The sequence below is a fragment of the Cervus elaphus genome, chromosome 5, assembly GCF_910594005.1.
Source record: "Cervus elaphus chromosome 5, mCerEla1.1, whole genome shotgun sequence".
Taxonomy (NCBI): domain Eukaryota; kingdom Metazoa; phylum Chordata; class Mammalia; order Artiodactyla; family Cervidae; genus Cervus; species Cervus elaphus.
Genome location: NC_057819.1, coordinates 52,113,426 through 52,136,457, shown reverse-complemented (window position 1 = coordinate 52,136,457; position 23,032 = coordinate 52,113,426). Strand labels below are relative to the sequence as shown.

Here is a 23,032-nt window from a genome sequence, read left to right as displayed (position 1 = left end):
TTTCCTTATGTCAAAGCTGGTTTATTGAACTTCATGAGGGCAAAATTACAGTGACACTACTCCACAACAAAATTATTTAACTCTCGTTTAGATTTCAAGAAGAAATGTATTAGCAACATACTGTCATTACGAACTAACTTTATTATATAGCCTGTATTAGCTTCCTTTGGTGTTCTCCCAAACTATGACTTTTCCAAAACATATCGGAAGTTTTCAACTAAAGGATACCGTTAAAACAAACTCACACGGGAGTTATAAAACCTGTGACTTGTGCTTTAAAAATTAAGAATAGCCACCATTTTGGAAGTGATTTGTCAAGTTGGTGAAGTGTTTTATAAATATTTTGGAAAATATCTAAAAGCTTCATCCCCATTCAACTGATAAGTATGTTCCTTTTAAAAATGAAAACATGTATAGAAAAAAATTAAAACAAATCACCACAAATGGGATACAAATATTTTTAAATTAATAAATATTAAAGTGGAAAAAATAAGTCCTTTCAGAGAACTTTAAAGGATACTTACTACTCACTCCTTACAAAAAGAAATAAAGTTAAATTACTTTAAAAAATATTAATAACAGCAATGAAAAAACATAAATGTGCTTGGAAAGTCTGTAAACTTTCTTCCCCCACTTTAGAAAATGTTTTGATAAGCAATAAACAGATTCCCTTCTTTAAAAAACTGTTAACACCCACAACAATGATAACAGCTGTCATTGTTTTGCTATAAAAATAGTTACAAATTAATATCAATTTAGATAAAGTCAAACCACTTTTAATTCTAGCATGATAAGAAAAATGGATTAATCTCATTAAAAACAAAGACCATTTCTTTTTCCTTAAGGTCTAGTGATTAAAATAGAATAATTATTTCCCTTAATTATTATTTTCAGTTAGTTTATTTAATAGAAGTATCTTGTTTTTATAACTAAATTACTCAACCAGGACCACCATGATTAAGTAAAAAATTCTAAACTAGATTAGATCACATATTTCATTGGTCTCCCACATTCTGAAAATATTTTATGTATAATCACCTTTCAGCTTAATGTCCTCTAGAATGGTAAGTTCAGCAATCTTTCAGAATTAGTGAATGTGCACACTTCAGTTAGAGTTCATGGCTTACATTCCATTCATGTAATAGCGTCATATGCAAGCTTATTATTTCCTATGTGCAAAGTCTTACATTCAAAACAAAAGCATTTAGGGTAAAATACTTTCTGAAATATTCTTTCCATCACTGAGGAATTGACTAGATATTCTGTAATACCTAATTTATTTTTCATACTGAGGAGGAGTAGTTTGTTGTGACCATAAGATTTAAAGATCTAAACAGCAGTATACTATGACAGAATTCTATTACAGAAATAAATGTAGACTCACAGCAATTATAGGTATGCCCTCAGAGTTACAATTCAAATGGAAGAGATGATGGATGCTTTTAGGCATTAAGTTGATGGAGGGAGCATGAGATCCCATGTCAGAACACAGTTTGAAATGACTAAAAGCCGAGAGCTGGAAGGTCTCTTGTGGCAGTCAGGAACCATGTTTACTTATTTCCCCTAAACTATAACTTCTCAAATCTTTCAATTAGTTTTTTACTATTTAAATATATCAAAGTAAAGTATAAAGCACCTTATTATGTCATTTCATTTGCATTAAAATCTGATTTACTTCTGCATGTTTTATAGAATTACTCTTTTTTAAAATGACAATGGTATTTTTACAGACCTGATTGACACTGTTTACAAAGATCAAACATCTAGAACTGTTGGGAAAGTCATTCTTTCTGGGCTGAGAACCAGAAAACATTCTAGGTCTTCTTCCACCAGATCTGAAGTCTTAGCTCTTAAAATATACCAATAATAATGCAATTAATATACTAACAATACAAAGAAAGAACTCTAGGGAGAGGCAAATACCAGTTTTATCCTACTGAGAATACTTCCCATTCAAAGGACATACCAGTAAGTGACCTAAATCCTTAATATATTTTTTCAATTTCAGGAACACAGGATTAAACAATCACTAACTCTTAAAATCCCATTATGCTCTCATATGAAGCCTCCTCCTTGCGCTCTCAATGCAAAGATGTTCTGAATCATCCTAATATTGCTTCATTTCAACCTCATCTGAAAACTTTTTCCTTGTGGTGTCACAGTGACAAACTTGATTAAGTAGACACAAAATACAAAAATAAGCATGACGATGATAAACAGTAACGTGTCAGGATGATCCATTGTATCTGAGATTAAATTCTATGACTTATCACTGTCATACTTCAGAAGTATTTCTTTAGTCAATATTAGATACTGTAATAAAGACTGTGATTTAGCACCAGCATGTCATTGCAGGCTTTGGTTCAGGCTTCAGGGTAATTCCGTTATCAGGGGGTTGACTAAGCATTAATGGTTTGTGGCTCTTAAGCTTATGAGCCAAGGTCATAAATATAGCTTCCACATGGTCATTATCATTGGGGTTTTTAGCAGAGGTTTCAAACAAAGGCATACTGTGTGTGTCAGCAAATTTTTGTGCCAAGTCTGTGGGTACCTGAATGGCACTTCTCAAGTCACATTTATTTCCAACAAGAATCCGTGGTATATCGGTGGCTAGCAAGTGCTGTTTGCATTCTTCTATCCAAGACGGCAGGCTGTGAAAACTCGCCATGTTGGTCATATCATACACGAAGACAACAGCATGCACGTTTCTATAGTAGTGCTGGACCATACTTTTTCTGAATCGTTCTTGTCCCGCTGTGTCCCATAACTGGATCTGAAAGTGGAAAAAAGGAGAGAAAAACTGAAAATTCCATCCAGTCATACATATAGAAAACTTTCACTACCTTTGCACGGTCCTCTGTACTTCTTCACTTATACTACTTTGCTCCCTTCTAAAGTGCTTTTTCGGTGTTACTTATGTGATTTAAATGTCATGATGCTAGTCCAGTTACTTCATGATTAACACAAGTGTCAGAACAAGTACTTCAATTTAGCACTTTAATTCAGTAAGTCAAGTTTGTTTGGAAAAAATTATACCTCAAAAATTGATTTTAAAATGCTAAAAGAAACAGATATCAGATTTTAAAAACATGTTAAGTGTCTAATTTCTGCAAATCTGGTTACAATATGCCCTTCCCTGCCTTTCACTCATGTAATTTAAAATAGTAGAATTAGGATAGATGTGAAAAGTCATGGGGTTTAGCCTCTATATCAACATATATATACATCTGACAAAATCCAGGCCCCTTTAAAAAATTCAAATGACTAGGAAATCACTTATCTATCCTAAACATCTCTACCAATAAAAATATTCCAATACCTCCCAATGGAAATACGGGGTGGCGGGGGGGGGGGGGGGGGGGGGGGGGGGCGGGTACGGTAATGATATCTAAAGCTAAATACAAGTCATATGTTATGATTCTCTTAAAACATGGAATTTATTGTGCCTCTGCCTAGTTCCTAAGAAAAAGTAAATGATGGCCGCGGGATCCGGAGCTGCAGCGGCTTGCACCCGGCAGCGGCGGGGCGCGACCACCGGCTCTACAGCCCGGCCGGCCGACTCGCTGGCATGGGACAGCCGGCGGGGACCGCGAGCAGGCGCTGCGCCCCGGTCGGGCGGCGGGCGGCCTGAGCTGCCGGGACGCAGGATGCGCTCCGAGGGCACGGCCCCCGGGCCGGTGGCGCCACTGTGCGGGGCGCTGAGCCTGGTGCTGGGCGCGCTGCTGGGCAGAGATTTTTGGTCATGAAGCCTGTGGGATCTTAAGCTCCCTGACCAGGGTTTGAACCCACATCCCTGCACTGGAAGGCAAAGTCTTAACCACTGGACCACAACGGGGGAAGTCCCTGCTGTTTTTAAATGTTACTTAAAATATTCTTCACCATGCACTTCAGTGTGCCTTGGAGATACTTGCGTTTTAACACATACTTGCCTGCATTGTTTTATCATCATTTGTCAGTCCCTTATGGAGATTGACTAAATGATTAAAAAACCATAAACTATGGTTGTTTCCAGTTTGGGGCCATTACCCAAAGGGACCTGGTATCCCCACCGTACCACCCTCTTGGTCCCCCACATGATGACCGGAAGTGGTCTGGAAATGCTTTGCCCCAGAACCTGACCACCATGCTGTGCTTTCAGTAAGAAAAGGACTTACTGTCCCACCCAGGACTTCACTGGTGGTACAGTGGATAAGAATCCATCAGCCAGTGCAGGGGACACGGGTTCATTTGCTCCCTGGTCTGGGAAGATCCCACATTCCACGACAACTACAGTGCCCATGCTGTAGAAGCTTTGCTCCGCAACCAGAGAAGCCGCTGCAGTGAGAGCCTCTGCTCTACTAGCCTCTGCTCAGCACAGCTAGAGAAAGTCTGCACATGGCAACGAAGACCCAGCACACCCAAAGATAAATTTAAATTAAAAAAAAATTCCAAAGAATGCAATAAGGCAGAAATCTATCTTGGTTTTCCATCTCTATTCATCCCCACCACCTCGCTTCAACTAAACGTCCAACCTCCTTGGACCCTCCGTCATCTGTCCTCTGCATCCGAGAGGCTTGTTTCACCCATCCTGGCAGGGTTTCCGCTTTTAAGTTGCCAGAGCTGCTAGAAACAATTTACCAAGATGAATCCTTCTGAGCCTCTGGCTGATGCTCACCCACCTCCGGGTCACGAATCTTTCCAAATGCAGACACACAGATCATTCCAGATCTTCAGAGGGGCCTGGGTTTTTCATCCTGCCCCAAGTCTACTGATGGTTGAGCCAACAAGGAATCTCAATATCTAGAACTGAAACTGTGACCAAAGGAGGGAAAAAAATGTGCTTGGAGACAGCTCCTACCAAGACCTGTCCAAAGCCTGCATAATTAGTCTGTCACTTTCAGGGAGGCAGTATTGAATCAGAATCTCTATGAGCCCTTGTGGGATCTTTACCTCCTCCCAGGACTGTGTAGAGTGGAAGGCAGGGAACAGAAATGTTTGAAGACTCATTGTATGTCTCCTTGGCCCCCAAAATCTCATTACTTTACAGAATTTTTTTCTTTCTCAACTGCTCGTAAAACAACACTCAGGAATTAATTCTGTTTTCACTAAAGCAGTGCCTCGGTTTTTATTTTGATGGGCGGATTAATTTTTAGATTGAATTTGTATAATTCTGGGAAGCTCAAGACTACCTGTGTTGCAGGTGGGAAATGTTAAAAAATGTTTTTAAAAAATTAGAAAAAAAAAAGAAAAAGAAAAAGTAAATGAGTGTACTAATCACAATGGAAAAGACTAAGGACAGAGATGCTCAGACAGCTTTTTTTTTAAAATTTTTGATTGTGCTGGGTTATCATTTACACATGGGCTTTCTCTAGTTTCAGCAAGTGGGGGCTTCTTATTGCGGAGCATCGGCTCTAGGTAAGCGGGCTTCAGTAATTGTGGCACATGGGTTTAGCTGCTCTACCCCATGTAGGATCTTCCAGGACCAGGGATCGAACCTGTGTCTCCAGCACTGGCTGGAGGATTCTTATCCACTGTGCCACCAGAGAAGTCCCTTAGATAATTTTTAATTGAAAGGCTTGTATTATTTATAGATACTCAGAGTATGGAAGCCTAAATAGATGACTTCTCTGCTGCTGCTACTGCTGCTAAGTCACTTTAGTGTCCGACTCTGTGCGACCCCATAGACGGCAGCCCACCAGGCTCCCATCCCCAGGATTCTCCAGGCAAGAACACTGGAGTGGGTTGCCATTTCCTTCTTCAATGAATGAAAGTGAAAAGTGAAAGTGAAGTTGCTCAGTTGTGTCTGACTCTTCGAGGCCCTATGGACTATAGCCTACCAGGCTCCTCCGTCCATGGGATTTTCCAGGCATGAGCACTGGAGTGGGTTGCCATTGCCTTCTCAGAGATGACTTCTCTAGAGAATATCAATAACCTCAGACATACAGATGACACCACCCTCAGGGCAGAAAGCAAAGAGGAACTAAAGAGCCTCTTGATGAAAGTGAAAGAGGAGAGTGAAAAAGCTGGCTTAAAACTTAACATTCAAAAAACTAAGATCATGGCGTCTGGTCCCATCACTTCATGGCAAATAGATGGGAAAACAATGAAAACACGGGCAGACTTTATTTTCTCGGGCTCCAAAATCACTGCAGATGGTGACTGCAGTCATGAAATTAAAAGACACTTGCTCATTAGAAGAAAAGGTATGATCAACCTAGACAGCAGATTAAAAAACAGAGATATTACTTTGCCAACAAAGCTCCGTCTAGTCAAAGCTATGGTTTTTCCAGTAGTCATGTATGGATGTGAGAGTTGGACTATAAAGAAAACTGAGCACCAAAGAATTGATGCTTTTGAGCTGTGGTGTTGGAGAAGATTCTTGTGAGTCCCTTGGACCGCAAGGAGATCACACCAGTCAATCCTAGAAGAAATCAGTCCTGAATATTCATTGGAAGGACTGATGTAGAAGCTGAAACTCCAATACTTTGGCTACCTGATGCGAAGAACTGACTCATTAGGAAAGACCCTGATGCTGGGAAAGACTGAAAGGAGAAGGGGATGACAGAGGATGAGATGGTTGGATGGCATCACCAACTCCATGGACATGAGTTTGAGAAAGCTCCAGGAGTTGGTGATGGACAGGGAAGCCCAGCATTCTGCAGCCCGTGGAATGGCAAAGAGCTGGACATGACTGAGTGACTGAACTGAAAGCAATACCAAAGGAGAGGAAAACTGAGGGGATACTGTAGCCGGCCCCCAAAGTAAGCCGTATATAAAAGAGGAAGTGCTGAAACATGGTGCTAAGTGCTCAATTAAGACGTAATGAATTATTGAATACACTTTAAAAATATGGTTAGAGATGGAAATATTGATCACCACTCTCAGGCTATCTTAATTTTTCAGTTCTGATTTTTTTCATCTATTTTTTTTTTTTTATGGTAGCTCTTCTTAGTTCAAGTGTATCCATTTTTGAAATAGTCTCCCTTTCTTCCTAAGTCTAACTTTGTTCAAGGTAGAAATATAATATAAGGCATATCCTGAAGATATTGCGGATTCAGTTCCAGACCACTGCAATAAAGCAAATATCACAATAAAGCAAATCACATGAATTTTTTGGTTTCCTACTGCATGTAAAAGTTACATTTACACTATATTGGTAAAGAATCCACCTGCAATGCAAAAGACCCTGGCTCAATCCCTGGGTTGGAAAGATCCCCTGGAGAAGGGAATGGCAACCTGCTCCAGTATTCTTGCCTGGAGAATTCCATGGACAGAGAAGCCTGGCGGGTTATAGTCCATGGGGTTGCTAAGAGACACAACTGAGCGCTAACATGTTGAACTTTCAAAAGGTGGAAACAATCTAAATACCCACCAACTTAAGAATGGGTAAATAAAATATATATCCATATAATGGAACATTATTCAGCCATAAAAAGGAATGAAATATTGACACATGATACAACATGGATGAACATTATGCTTAGTAAAAGAAGCCAGACACAAAAGACCACGCATCATAAGATTCCAGGTATATGAAACTTCCACTATAAGGCAAATCTCCAGAGATAGTAAATAGATTCGTGGTTGCCAGGATCTGAAGGAAAGGGAAGAATGAGAAGCGACAGATAATGGGTAAGCGGTTTCCTTCTGGACTGGTGAGATGTTCTGGAATTCGTAAGTGATGATGTGACACAGGCTTGTGAACACAGTAAAAACCACTAAATCGTTTATTTTCAAACATAAATCTTAAATATCTCAGTTTTTTTTAGAATAAAAAAAAAATCCCACTTCAAACTGTATCTTTAACATTCAGAAAGAAATTTTGGGAATGATTTGGATGATGTATATAAAAGCCGTCCAAAGAACTGGAACTGACTTCTTCCTCTTTTAATAATGTTTTCCCAGCTCAGATATTCAAAATTCATTTCATTAATGAAGAATGATTTATAACGCAGAGTACATATTTAAGTTAAAACAATAAAAAGTACACAAGAAGGTAACAGACCAAAACATGAACAATGGCTGTCTTTCGTAGAGAACAGACTCATGGACACAGAAGGGGAAGGCCAGGGTGGGATGAACTGAGAGAGCAGGACTGAAATACATTGAAATACATACATTACCGTGTGTGGAACAGACAGCTAGTGGGAAGCTGCTATATAGCGCAGGGAGCTCAGCCTAGCACACCGTGACAGCCTAGAGGGTGGGATGGGTGGGAGGTGGGAGGGAGGGGACATGTATATTACCTATGGCTGACTCGTAGGGACCTAAGGCAGAAAACAACACAACAGTGGAAAACAATTATCCTCCAATTAAAAGTAATTTTTAAAATGATTGCATTTAAGCCAAATTCCCCCCTTTATTTTTACTTTTCTGTTTTCCATAAAAAATTAATTTGTTTTAACAAACTAAAGTTTTTAAAAAATCATGCAGAATTTAGACCTGTCTCAAAGAACTGTGAAAGTCCTCAATAAATGCAAGTGGTGATGATGAGGACATTCATCCTTAAGAAAACTTGTTTGTTTAAGCTGGGACTGACGCAACAATAAGCCTCCTCCCATCAATCTTACTCAAAACCTTCTGATCATATCAAGACTTCCAGGAAAAAAGAAGTATGGGATAACTCCTCACACTTGACCAAAGAGCCTTAAAGTATATACTATGTTGGTGAGTCACTTACAAAGAAATACCGGTGTCTCTCAGTATCCATGGAGGACTGGTTCCAGGAACCCCCACCAAAATCTAACACCAAAATCCAAGGATGTTCAAGTCCTTTATATAAAATGGCATAATATTTGCATTTAACTTACATCTGTATTCTTTAAGTCATCTCTAAATTACTTATGCAATGTAATATAATGTAAATGTAATGCAATGTAAGTGCTATGTAAACAGTTGCCAGCAGTGGGCAAATTCAAGTTTTGCTTTGGGAAATTTTTTTCCCCCAAATATTCTCCCTTAGATACAGAGGGTCAACTGAATTTAAAAGGAAGCTTCAAAATTTCACTCACTGAATTACTAGAACAAGTGAAGGCCTAGGACACACTGTTACGCCTCCTGCTGCCTTTCAGGTCTGCACTGAGGTGACGGCAGAGAGGACAGGCCAACTGATAAAAACTGTCAGCCACGAAGGCTAGAGAGAACTATGACTGAGAGAGACAGATATAGCTCCCCAGTGGGGAACAAGCCTTATGATAACCTAGAAAAGTCTTTAGATTTAGCTCTGAGTGCAGTGGTTCACAATGCTTAGAAAAGAAGGGAAAATGACACTTTGGAAACTAGGGAAGGGACAGGCTTTTGTCTGGCAGATGTTAAGTTAGGAAGTGTTTTCAGAGCAATTTTTCCCAATTTGATACTTAATATCTTAGGAAAGAGAATTGGCTCACAGGTGCTTTTACAGGGTATTCTCCCATTTGAGACATTAAAAAGACAACATAAAATATACTTTTAAAATATTTCATGAATCCCAACTTTAAATCCAAGTATCAAGTTCCAATACAAATGGCAACCTGTTTGCTAAATCCTGAGAAGTTTCTTACTATTCCTGAAAGCTCTTTTTAGCAGTTTTATTACCAAAATGAGAAATGATTTGGCAAATTGATTTAATACTTTTTTGCTTGACTAAAGAAGATAAAGTATTAGCCCAAATGATCTTTCTTTCTTTGATCAGCTATCAAATTTCCTCTTCCCCTGTTCTTTCAAAGACTACATTTTTATTGTAGCTCAGCTGGTACCAGTCTGCAATGCAAGAGACCCCGGTTTGATTCCTGGGTCAGAAAGATCCCCTGGAGAAGGGATAGGCTACCCAGTCCAGTATTCTTGGATTTCCCTGGTGGCTCAGATGATAAAGAATCTGCCTGCAATGCAGGAATATCCCCGGAGGAGGGCATGGCAACCCACTCCAGTATTTTTGCCTGGAGAATCCCCATGGACAGAGGAGCCTGCAGGCTATAGTCCATGGGGTCGCAAAGAGTAGGACAAACTGAGTGACTAAGCCCAGTACTGTTCTTTCAAAGAACACATTTTTATTATTTCTGCTTCTAAGCAGCCTATATAAAAGATCATCTGATGATTACACAAAAGCTTCTATTAATAGCTTGATGATGTAAATCAACATCACGACTAGTATTAGTAACACTGTAACAGAACCCTTTCCTTTTAGCATACTGTAGTAGTAATATGTACATCTGACGTACAGATCCATATGGCAAATTTCAAAAATAAATTTTAGCTTCCCTAACAAGGAGAAGTGACACATTTTGTGTGACTAGAAATACTTTAAAGGAAGAATTTAATTACAGCATAATGCAAGAGATACGAAGTCAGCAAGGAGAGAAAGGAAGCAAGGGCTGGGCTGTAAATTCCAGCCCAGCCACCAGTGTGGGACCTTGATCCAGTCATTCACGTTTTCAAAAGCCTGTTTTAACCTTAAAATCAGGGCTAATTTACATAACATAATGAGCTCATCTTCTTTTCTTTTCATTAGCTGTGGTCTTAAGAGTAAAGAATACACATAATTTGGAAACAGCAATCTTAGCTATCCTCTGTCCCTATGTTTCTCTGCTTATTTATGCATTTTCCATTATTACCATCTCTCCTGAAGGTATTAGTGTTCACTCAAAGAACTGATGCCTTTGAACTGTGGTGTTGGGGAAGACTCTTGAGAGTCCCTTGGACTACAAGATCAAACCAGTCCACCCTAAAGGAAATCAGTCCTGAATATTCATTGGAAGGACTGATGCTGAAGCTGAAACTCTAATACTTTAGCCACCTGATGTGAAGAACTGACTCAATGGAAAAGACCCCAATGCTAGGAAAGATTGAAGGCAAGAAAAGAAGGGAACGACAAACGATGAGAGGGTTGGATGGCATCACCGACTCGACAGACATGAGTCTGAGCAAGCTCCGTCAGTTGGTGATGGACAGGGACGCCTGGTGTGCTGGAATCCATGGGGTTGCAAAGTCTGACATGACTGAGCAGCTGAACTGAACTTAAACTACTCATATTTACTTGAGGTTTTGCACAGCCCAAGCATGTTCCAGGCACTATGCTAAGTCCTTTACAAGCACTATCTTATTTAATGTACATGGCCCTAATGTCCACTGTTTCCCCATCTATGTCCCATGAAGTGATGGGACATAGATGGGGAAACAGTGGAGGCAGTGTCAGACTTTATTTTTGGGGGCTCCAAAATCACTGCAAATGGTGATTGCAGCCATGAAATTAAAAAACGCTTACTCCTTGGAAGAAAAGTTATGACCAACCTAGATAGCATACTAAAAGGCAGAGACATTACTTTGCCAACAAAGGTCCGTCTAGTCAAGGCTATGGTTTTTCCAGTGGTCATGTGAGAGTTGGACTGTGAAGAAGGCTGAGTGCCAAAAAATTGATGCTTTTGAACTGTGGTGATGGAGAAGACTCTTGAGAGTCCCTTGGACTGCAAGGAGATCCAATCAGTCCATCCTAAAGGAGATCAGTCCTGGATGTTCACTGGAAGGACTGATGCTGAAGCTGAAACTCCAATACTTTGGCCACCTCATGCTAAGAGTTGACTCATTGGAAAAGACCCTAACGCTGGGAGGGATTGGGGGCAGGAGGAGAAGGGGATGACAGAGGATGAGATGGTTGGATGGCTTCACCGTCTCGATGGACATGAGTTTGAGTAAACTCCGGGAGTTTGTGATGGACAGTGAGGCCTGGCGTGCTGCGATTCATGGGGTCGCAAAAAGTCGGACACGACTTAGCGGCTGAACTGAACTGAACTGAATGTAACAATTACCCAATCTTGCAGATGAGGAATTTGAGGTTTACTAAGGTTATGTAACTCACCTGAGGACACAAAGAGACTATGAAGCCTTTTTTTTTTAATTGAAGTACAGTTTACAATTTAACTGGATTACAATATTGTGTTCGTTTCAGGGGTACACCACAGTGATTCAGTTATGCTACGAAGCCTTTTTTTTTTTTTAAACAAATCCACACTTTTATTTACTTACTGTTCAATAAATTTAAATCCTTGATGGGTACAGCATCACAGGGATTCTGCATCCAATGACCTTAACAGGAAGGTTGCTTCAGAATTTGATACAAACCATGCCACTGTTTCCACAAGCGCCAGTTACCTTTCCCCACATAACTCTGCTTTTGTGAGGTTTTCCACCAGAAGTTACTGTGCTGTTTTTGCTTTGTACACATAAGTACATCTCTTGCCTAGACAGAATTCAGTTTCATCTTGAACACAAATGTCTTCAATTTTACAAAGGGCTGTATGCTCCCTCTGGGTCCAGAGACCCTGCTCATAGCCGGCAAAACTGGCCTTGGACCACAGTCTTCCAGACATATTATTAAGAGTTATGCTAGAAGTCCTGTTCCCAGTAGGCCTCCACAGGCTCCAAGACGGTTGAAAGAGCTGTACTACTACGGTCTTACAGCCAGGATTTAAACCTGGGCTAAGTGATTCTATTATGGATGAGTGTTGGTTTTCCCAGTCTAAGCTGCTGCTGCTAAGTCCGACTCTGTGCGACCCCGTAGACGGCAGCCCACCAGGCTCCGCCGTCCCTGGGATTCTCCAGGCAAGAACACTGGAGTGGGCTGCCATTTCCTTCTCCAATGCATGAAAGTGAAAAGTGAAAGTGAAGTCGCTCAGTCGTGTCTGACTCTTCGCGACCCCATGGACCGCAGCCCACCAGGCTCCTCTGTCCATGGGATTTTCCAGGCGAGAGTACTGGAGTGGGTGCCGTTGCCTTCTCCATCCCAGTCCAGCATACAATCCCAACTCTGTTTATTGTTCGTTTTTCAGTCTTTAAGTTATGTCCGACTCTCTGCGACCCCGTGGACTATAGCACACCAGGCTTCCCTGTACTTGACCATCTCCCAGAGTTTGCTCAGACTCATGTCTATTGAGTCAGTGATGCCATCCAACCATCTCATCCTCCTTCGCCGTCTTCTCCTCCTGCACTCAATCTTTACCACCATCAGGGTCTTTTCCAGTGAGTTGGCTCTTCACTGGGTACTGTTAATAGCATCTCATTTTCCTTGGGGAACCACCCCTCCCCTGCCTTCAATTCACATGAACACCCAGCCAGGCATGTGACCCATCCCCACACCCATGTCACCACCACAGTTTGGGGGTGGGCATATGTCACAATCCCCAAGCAGAATCACTGAGTCTCCATTTTAGTACTGGTATTAGAACTGACAGAAAAAGAAGTACTTTCTTCTGAGTTTTCAGCTATGTGAAAAAAAAAAATCTCATTTTGCTTAAGCAAAATTTTGCTTAATTTGAGTACAGAAAGCTGACACAGACTCTAAAACAAAAGATCTTAACTATTGATGAAAGATCCCTGGAAAATTAATAATTCCATCATATCTCACATCTGAGTACAAACACCAATGTTGCTACTTTTCAAAGAAGAGCTATAAGAATCACGGGCTTCTGATCAGGCTGGAAGAACAGGAGCTCTGGCCTGGTTCCAGGGATTCTTCAGATAGTGGAATGGCTTGGGTCTGTGAAAATGGAAACTGCTCATACCATACAGGACCCAAGACCAAACCACTGCAGACCCAAATATCCCAGTTTTCTGAGCTAAGGGGTCATAGATTAAGATTCGTTTTTAGGGTACCCCAACTGTCAGTACTCCCATTCACTGAATTCCAGTGAAAATCAAATCAAGAGGACCAATTTGGTATCTTGCTAACCACCATCACCACTTCTTTTTTTTTTTTTTAATTTTTAAAAATTTTAATTGGAGGCTAATTACTTTGCAATATTGCACCATCACCACTTGTAAGATGAATTCTCAATTTAATTCTAGTCAGGTAAGGTGTAAGATGTCTTATAAAATACTCTGACTTATAAACATTGGATTACTTTTAATAAAGATCAAGACAAAACAATGGAGAAGGATAAATAATCTGATTTCTATTTGGGTTCAGCATTCATGGTATATCCTCTTCATTACATTATGAAGCCAAGTTCTAGTTCACTATCTAAGCATGTTAACTACACTGGGCGTTTTGTCTTCATCTACCTATGCTCCCCAACTTCATCTTCACAGTCATGATTATTTCCTCCAGTTCTACACTTCCAGCTGCCAATCCAACATTTCCACTTTAATACAACACCATCTCAACAAAGAAGTGATTAACACAAAATTTTTTTACAGAGCCTCTCAAAAATCAATCTTCCATGAAAGTGAAAGTGAAGTCACTCAGTTGTGTCTGACTCTTTGTGACCCCATGACTGTAATCCACGAGGCTCCTCCGTCTATGGGGTTTTCCAGGCAAGAATACTGGAGTGGGTTGCCATTTCCTTCTCCAGGAGATCTTCCTGACCCAGGGATTGAACCCAGGTCTCCTGTATTGTAGGCAGACGCTTTACCGTCTGAGACACCAGGGAAGTCTATATTCCTTATCTCTACTAAAGATACTACCTACCTTCAATCAATCAGACCCACAACCTCAGCCATCTGAGTCCTCCTCCTCCTCTTCACAAAAAGCCAGTTACTGAAGCCTTTTGGCTTTATCATCAAAATATCTCTTGTGTCATCTGTTTCTTTCCATTAGCTTCCCTCATTACCCCAATTTTGGATTTCCAGAGCAGGCTACTAACTGATCTCCTGTTTCCAATATATGCAACACTCATCCGAGTCCTATATAATTTAGAAACGGAGCTGGACACTGGAGGATGTCGATGGAATTATCAGACATGGACTCTGTCCTGAATAAAACTGAATAAGACCTAATAAAGGAGGTAGACACACATACAGTACAAACAGCAAAGATTTAAAGACTCAGGTAAGGTGCTAAAGGAAGTTGAGAGAAAGAAGAAATAGAAAGGAGAATGAGGCAGGGAGACTCCTGACAGAGACACACTGAGGTGGATCAGGAAGAATTACATGTGGTGAAATATGGGAAGGGAGGTTATTCCAGGCAGAGTGGGAAATGCAACAGGAAAACATAGGGATAAGCAAATAACTGGCTGGACTATAGGGTACTCAAAGGGAATTAATGGCGCGGGGGGGAAAGTTAAGTTAGAAAAAGCAGTCTGGAGCAAGAGAAGGAAGGTCTTATGTTTATTTTAAAAGTTGGAACTTTTTACAATACAATGGAGAACTACTCTGGGCATCTGAGGCAGGGGAGATTACTCTCCCTAAAAGGCAACATTAATCTGGCATTTTGGCAACAATGTATAAAACAAATTAATTGAGGGCTGGGGTTGGGAGATGAGTTGAGGTGCTACAATAGAGCAGAGCATAAAAAAGATGAACTGATGCTGAAGCTGAAATTCCAATACTTTGGCCACCTCATGCGAAGAGTTAACTCATTGGAAAAGACCCTGATGCTGGGAGGGATTGGAGGCAGGAGGAGAAGGGGAAGACAGAGGATGAGACGGCTGGATGGCATCACCGACTCAATGGGCATGAGTTTGAGTAAACTCCGGGAGTTGGTGATGGACAGGGAGGCCTGGCGTGCTGCGATCCATAGGGTCGCAAAGAGTCAGACACAACTGAGCAACTGAACTGAACTGAAGTCCCCATCTGCTTTGCAAATAGGTTCATCAGTACCATTTATCTAGATTCCACATATATGTGTTAATAAATGTTATTTCTTTTTCTCTTTCTGGCTTACTTCATACTGTATGACAGTCTTCAGATCCATCCACATCTCTGCAAGTGGCACAATTTTGTTCCTTTTTATAGGTGGGGAGTATTCCATGGTATAGGCGTGAAAAAGATGAACTAGGATTTTGAAGAAAGAATGCATGAGAGAAGTCATCCATGTAGAAAACTAACTGGATTTGGGAAGCAAAGGAGAGAGAATGGTGAGGCCTCTGGGAAGAGGAGGACAACTTCAGGACCGTGTAGGTCACACAGAGGAGAAACAGAAGAGGCAGATTCGAGAGAAAAGACAAACCCACCTCAGAATGTTGAGGGGAGGGAGGGCTTACCCAAATAGCAATGTCTACAAAACAAGACGGAACGCAGAGTGACAGATGAGGAGTGAGGGCTGGGCCAAACAAAGCTTTGAAAGTTATCTTCATAGATATGATACCCGAAGTCAAGAGTCTATTAAAGAAGAGAATGCAGACAGAAAACCAGTCCATCAAGGGGCAGATCCAGGCTCACTCAGGATTCATCCTCAATCGCTGCCACATTTATCTTCCTAAAACACTTGGACTTTTTAGCATGCATACAAAATGAAATCTAGATTCTAGCTGTTCAGAAACTCTTCAGCAATGTTGCTATCAACACCTATGCAATTCTTCTCACTTGCCACTTTTGCATGGAACCTTTAATCCTGCTGGAGCATCCCGCTAATGATACGCATGAAAATATCCCTCCAGTGAGAATGAGCCCTCCACCAACATCCAAAAATAACCTGGCAGTCACCGACTGCCTGGTTTTGCGAGTCGTCTTTCTGTTGTGGTTATTGTTCAGTTGCTCAGTCGAGTCCAGCTCTCTGTGACCCCACGGACTGCAGCACACCAGGCTTCCCTGTCCTTTGCTATCTCCCACAGTTTGCTCATGTCCCATGAGTCAATGATGCTATCCAATCATCTCATCCTCTGTCGCCCCCTTCTCCTCCTGCCCTCAATCATCTTCTTAGGTATATAAATTTTATCCCTATGTAGGACAGCAGATCATCTATGCAGTGTATCGGGGTCAGCAAACTTCCCTGTAAAGGGTCAGAATACTAAGTATCTTAGGCTTCACAGTCCTAACGGTCTGTTACAACTACTCAACTCGGCCACTGTGGTGCAAAAGCAAGCACAATATATAAACAAATGAGCCTGGGTGTGTTTCAGTACAACTTTATTATTTATGGACACTGAAATTTAAATTTCATGTAACTTTCACTTGTCATGAAATCCTATTCTTTTGGTTCTTTTTTCCCCAGTCACCCGAAAATGTAAAACTCATGCTTAGCTTACAGGCCACATAGAAACAGGCAGCAAGGCACAGACGGCTTCTGGACTTACAGTGGCGATCATTTCATAATGTATGCAAATAGCAAATGACAATGTAGGACACCTGAAACTAACATAATATTGTATATCATATTTCACTTAAAAAAAAAAACAGAAATTAAAAAACCAGGCAGCAGGCCGTACTTAGCTCTCAAGCATGGTTTGCTGATTCCTGCACTGTAACATAATTATTTTTGCCCAACAAAATGTCTTCTTTCCTTTAAATGTTTACCCATTAAATGTTTGATTTACCTATGGAGGGAGAGGCCCTCACTACTTTTCTTTAGTTAATATTAACATCTTGCATTTAACATGTAAAATCTCATTCACTACAAATGACAGGTAAGCTATCCCAATATTCAAATAGACACTGAGGATCCCTAGTGAGAGACAGAGATCAAATCCAACACTAGGTTTTAATGATTCTGTTGGTGTCTGACATTGTCACGTGCTGATATGAGAGGAAAATAGCTGCCATTATGAGGATACACAGAGATGGAAGGAGCATAAGGATTAAATACCTTGATTTAAATACCAAATGTATTTTTATTTAAGGAATTAACTATATAATTTTATCCAAATTTCAAAATTCTCCAAACAAGATTTTACACTTTCCATTATACATATATAGTACTTAGGAACAGATTAGCAAACACAGACTTTATCACATTTTATAGAACATTTTAAGTGATTCTGAAACAGCACTGCTATAAGATACGCTTTCTGAAAAATTTACAGTCCACAAAACATTTAACACAACCTCTCACTTTTACCAAACAAGTAAAAATAATGTCTACTTACTAATAGATAATAAAGTAACACAGAGCTTTCCAGCTTTCACCTCAAGATGAAAAATTAGAAGAAATGTCCTTTCAGGTTAGGCTTACAATGCTCCAAAGAGAATATGAACATCTCAGTAGCACTTAAGACATAATATAGGTTAATAAAAAAGCAGCAGCAATATATGGAATAAAGCTCTTCTATATCACCTCATTTTTTTTAAGACACCAAAAGAACACCTTAAACTTTTCCCCCACCAAAATACTCATATCTCTTTCTATTACAGAAATATCTATAATCTTTTTGACCACAATAAAAACCTCAAGTCTTACAGTTGGAAGTACAAGTCAACGGATAAGGCCTTAGAGACAAGAAAAAGAAATCCAGTGTCTCTACCAACTAGGATACCAACTCAGGGGCCCTATCAACATATGAGGTCAGGCTAAGGCTCAGGAAGGACAATCACAGAGAAAAATGTTTTCTCCCTGCTCCTTTCAACCAGCAGGATCAACTCTGTGCTCCCAGAGTCAACACATCTGATGTTCTGCTTCATTTATCACCACCAGCACCAGTCTCAGGAGTCTTCGATGTTACACACTGGACATTGTTCATGCGTTTAAATGCTGTGGGTATCTCTTAAATTTGCACCCAATTCATCTGTGACCAAAGTATAAATGGCAACCTGGAGGCAGGTAAAGGGTCCCTGAACCCCAGCTCCTCTCCTGCCTCCAGTCGCTCTATGTTGTCACCATCCTGCTTCGATTTGGGGGAGTACCTCCCCTTCAGCTGTCTGCCTATGCCCTACTCTATCTCTGTTTCACTCTCTGGTTGTGCAGTCACAGAACTGATGGTGCCAAAGAGAAATCATAATGTTAAACCTCCAGGGGAGAAGAATCTTCTCAAGATCACTGACTCTGAGCCAAGTGCCTTCTTTATGTTCTCATCTAACCCTCACATGAGCCTGATGGGGTACTAGTATCCCAATTTTTCAGATGAGAAAAATAGACTGAAAGATTAAGGAAACTGCCTAACCACTTGACTAGCCAACCACGCCAATTCGCCTAAGACCAAGAGGGTTCCTGGGATGTGAGACTTTACATTGAAAACTGGGCAATGCTGATCTCCCTACGAAGGACACAAAGCCCTTTCACAGGTTCAGATTTGAGCCAGGCCAGCTGGGCTTCAAAACCTATGCACTTTCTCTCAGAACTCCTCTGCCAAACAAACTCCCTCTCTAACCTCAGAAGTCCTATTATTTTCCTCCCCCAGAGGTTCCTGGGCCTAACTTAATTCTGATGGAAAATATTCAGCCTCTTATTCTACCTTTTTCTTTGCAATGTATGCAGATCTTTCTCAACTCCCTAATACAGCGCGTCCGAAAGACGACCGTTCCCAGCTTGAACGGGACAATGAAAAATTAAAGCTAAGATTAAAAGGCAAGAGGGCCTACAGAGGACTGATGCCTTTTCAACTCTATTTCTCCTTTACTATCGTTGGCAGTAAAATCCCTTTGGGGATGGGGAGATGGGCCAGAGATTATGTTATGCTATGCTACACCACTTCAGTCATATCCAACTCTTTTGCGACCCCATGGACTATGGCCCACCAGGCTGCTCTGTCCATGGGATTCTCTAGGCATGAATACTAGAGTGGGTTGCCATGTCCTTCTCTAGGGAATCTTCCTGACCCAGGGATCGATCCCATCTCTCATGTCTCCTGCATTGGAAGGTAGGTTCTTTACCACCAGCACCACCGGGGAAGCCCCTAGATTGGGGAACCAAAAACTAAATTGTTCATGTGTGAAGGATGTGGGTGTAGGAATGAAGTAAGACTATTTTTTTTCCCCCACAGTGGACTGAGGTAAAGATGAACATCCTAATTTAAAGCAAAAAAGAAATAAATAATAAACACAGTATAAGGAAGGCAGAGTAGTTCCCCGAAGCCACCTGTTTTAAGGGATTGTATGAGCAGGTGGCTGAGCATCAGTCACAGTGAAGAAGTGTTTCTAAGGTTTACACTACCAGAAGGCCTCAGCCCTGTCACTGATGCCTTATTCTCCAATGCCTCCATTCCAATCCCTGAGAATCCCAGGCTTGGCCTTGAGCTTACTACCTTCTCCACTTTTACTGTGTTATCCAGTCTCAGGAGCCACCAATAAGACTTAAGACTTGAAAGAGGGTGGCACCAAGAATGTGGTCTGGCAACCCAATGAGGAACCAAGTACAAACTACAGAATGTTTCGGCAGGAAAACATAATTTTCTAAACAACTCAACGTCATCCAGAAACTACCATAACAAAACTGCATGCAAGAGAATACCTAGGTACTTCCTCAAAGGCAACGGGGGGTTTTACTTCCACAATACCTACGGCAGTACTCAAATGCATGTTTAACAAATAATATTTACTAAATAAAATTCCCATGCTTGAGAAATTTCACTATTTTTCCTCTGGCCTTACTTCACTAACTCCCAACACGTGAGACCCAGCCTGTAAGTCAGTTCTACACGCTGGCTACTCAATGTGGGCTCCACTGACTAGCTCCAAGTGCATCACCGGAGACCTGACAAAATCAGAACCTTTACTTGGGGGAAAAAAAACAAACAAACCCAGGTAAATCTCATGCACAATAAAGTTTGAGAAACACTGCCTTAGAAGTTTGCTATATACAAATCCTTCCAATCCCCAACTCCCATCTTCACATCAGCGTGAGAAAAGATGACGCGCACGCCCTGCACCGGGCCAGCAATTAACCCACGAAGGGGCTGGCACACGGGTCTTCCCGGGATAACCTTCCTCCCGACAGTCTCCCATCCGCTCACCTTGATACGCTCCCCATCAATCTCTACCGCTCGTTCTCGGAAATCCACCCCGATCGTAGCCTCGGTGCGGTCGGGGAAGCGGCCGGCGCAGAAGCGGTAGGTCAGGCACGTCTTGCCCACATTGGAGTCGCCAATCACGATTATCTTGAAGATGCGGGAGCGAGCCGGTGGCAGAAACCCTGAACCCCCTGACACTGCACCGCTGGATGAGAAGCTCGCCTCGAGCGACGACTCTATGTCCGAAGCCATTCTCCGGACCCGCCCCAAACTGAGGCGGAGGGAAGGAGAGGCTGAGAGGCTGCGAGATTACGCCACCACCACCCAGCGCGCCCAGCCCGCGGCTTGCGCTGCTCAGCGTCCCCGGAGCCACCGCCCTCCCGCAGGCAGCGCGCGTGCGCACCTTCCCGCCGGCCTCCGCCCGCGCAGGTGTGGTGCCCACCGGCCCAGGCTCGCTGACCCTTCCGCCCGGCCTACAGCTCCACCGCAGCGTCAGTCAGGCCGGGGCCCGTCTACCCGCGAAGGCACTGGGCCTGTCGGGGGCTTGTCGGGGGCGCGGAAGGCCGGCTGCTGAGAAGCCGAGCAGACCGCCCCGGGCCCGGTACCCTGGCTGGCCCGGCCCCGCCACGTCCAAGGCTCCCGCCCCCGGGAGGAAACCGCGCGAGCACTCAGGGGGCGGGGAGAGAAAGCTGAAAGGAAGGAGGTACCACCAGGCACTCTCTCGCGAGAGGGCGGGAGAGCCGCTTCGACGCTGGCGTGGGCCCGACGAGGACGTGTGAGGTCTCCGGAAGGTTCGGCGCTGGCCTCGGCTTCTCGTTTGGGCTCCCCGGACTTGGAAGTGGAGGCGGGTCCTCTCGCCTTTGCAGCTGGGGGCCGCGGAGTCGGCCGCGTTCCCTGCTTCTTTCGGACGCTCGGGGTCGCGGGAGATGAGACAGCGACCAGGGCTGAGGGGCGCGAGGCGCCGCCAGAAGCCCGCTGGGCGCGGGAAACCCTTAGAGGCGAGCTCCGGGCCGCGCGGAACTTGAGTCTTGGCAGGAGCAGGGTTGTCAGTGAGCAGGCGAGAGTTCGAAGCCGCCCGCCGCCTTCGCGCGGAGAATTTCGTTAGGCGCCGAAGCAGTGTTCCGATATCCGCGGGACTCAGGTGCCCAAGTCCGGCGGCCCAAGAGAAGATCACAGGAGGGCCGCTTGGTGGCCTTGAACCCAGGAGCTGGCCTAGATGGCCTCTCTCATGAGAGTATAACCCACTGTGCCCAAGTTATGTCTTCTGCCTGAGTGACGATGATGTAGCCGTTGAATATTACGGAGCACACACAGTTGTCTTCAGCCATATATCCCAGGAAAATATTAATAGACGAGATCACCCAGCTTTAAAGAGGATTCTCTGGATCACTGAGAGTTTTCCGAGGAAACCTACCATACACTAAGTCATAGAAAAGTTCCAAAATGTGCAAAAATACTGCTTTTTGTGAGGAGTTTCGTTTTCTGATAAGACTGGAGTTTGGGGGGTTTTCTGTTTGAGCGCATAGTTTGGAAGTTGAAGGACTATGGCGAGGAGGACATGGCATGCCTTAAATAGAATGAGGGAAACGACAGAGAACCAGAAGCCCTAGGAAAGGAGATAAACTGCTTATTTCAGCCCATAAAATGGAAATGTGGTCAGAGCAAATTAGTAGTAAAAGCTGAGCATGCCGAGCTGCAGCAATTTGCAAAAGCCTTTAATAGACAATAATTTCTGTTGCGGTAGAAAAACTTTATACAGTTACTGATATACCAAGTTATGTTAGCCAGGGGGAAGAAGGTTACACACCTGGTTGAACCTGTGTACCAGGTGAGTAAATTACATTTACTCCGTTTCCTGTTATAGAAACCAGAACGTGGCCTGGAAAATCCTAATTGTGACTTTAGTTCCATAAAGATAAATCCCAGAGACTACTAGAGAACCTTGGAAACATGCCTCTAATCTACTCCACTTATCCCATTTAAAGGTTAGCATCTGAAGATTTAATAACAAAAAACAGTTGAAGAATTCAAAGCTGGATAATCAGGTAATTTTAAAGGACGGTGAAAAAGCATCAGTGTCTTTGCACCACAAGACCCTTGCTCTGTATTTTTTGTATTCTGATTTTTTTGGCTTGGTCTTTTTCTTGTCTGTTTCTTTAGATCCTGTTCACATTTCATATCCTACTTCAAAAGTCTCATCTCTGAGAAGCTACTCCTGATTACTTCAGCTCAGAATGTTCTTGATTTATTTTAAATCTAGTACACTTGGGGTATTGCTCAGCAATACTGGTCTCAGCAGTACTGTCTTCGCTGTTTGTTTCATGATTACGTGTTGTGCCTTCCAACTAGATTGTCAGCTCTTGACTATGGATGGAGAACTCATTGTTACTCAGCAAATGATGAATAAATGAGTTTAGTGAGAAATTTCTTGTGTAAGCTTTGTCAGTTTGCACCCCTTTACCAGCTATACACAGTTCAGCACCACT

At 42.4% G+C, this 23,032-nt stretch overlaps 1 protein-coding gene and 1 pseudogene across 1 annotated transcript; both read right to left on the bottom strand.

The window, feature by feature from the left end:
* On the bottom strand, positions 1 to 22,168 carry RAB33B (RAB33B, member RAS oncogene family). Its single transcript, XM_043902454.1, has 2 exons — positions 20,550 to 22,168; positions 1 to 2,773 (listed from the first exon to the last, which is right to left on the bottom strand). Exons 1-2 carry the CDS (start codon positions 20,796 to 20,798, stop codon positions 2,333 to 2,335), a joined length of 690 nt encoding a protein of 229 aa, XP_043758389.1. The 5' UTR covers positions 20,799 to 22,168; the 3' UTR covers positions 1 to 2,332.
* Positions 11,657 to 12,569, bottom strand: LOC122694134 (annotated as a pseudogene).
* Positions 22,169 to 23,032: the final 864 nt, after the last annotated feature.

Bases quoted from the DNA above. Each gene is read 5' to 3' on its own strand.
- RAB33B (XM_043902454.1), bottom strand. From the start codon at position 20,798: ATGGCTTCGGACATAGAGTCGTCGCTCGAGGCGAGCTTCTCATCCAGC. The intron at 2,774-20,549 runs GTGAGCGGATGG...TTCCACTTTCAG, and splicing joins TTGATGGGGAGCGTATCAAG to ATCCAGTTATGGGACACAGC.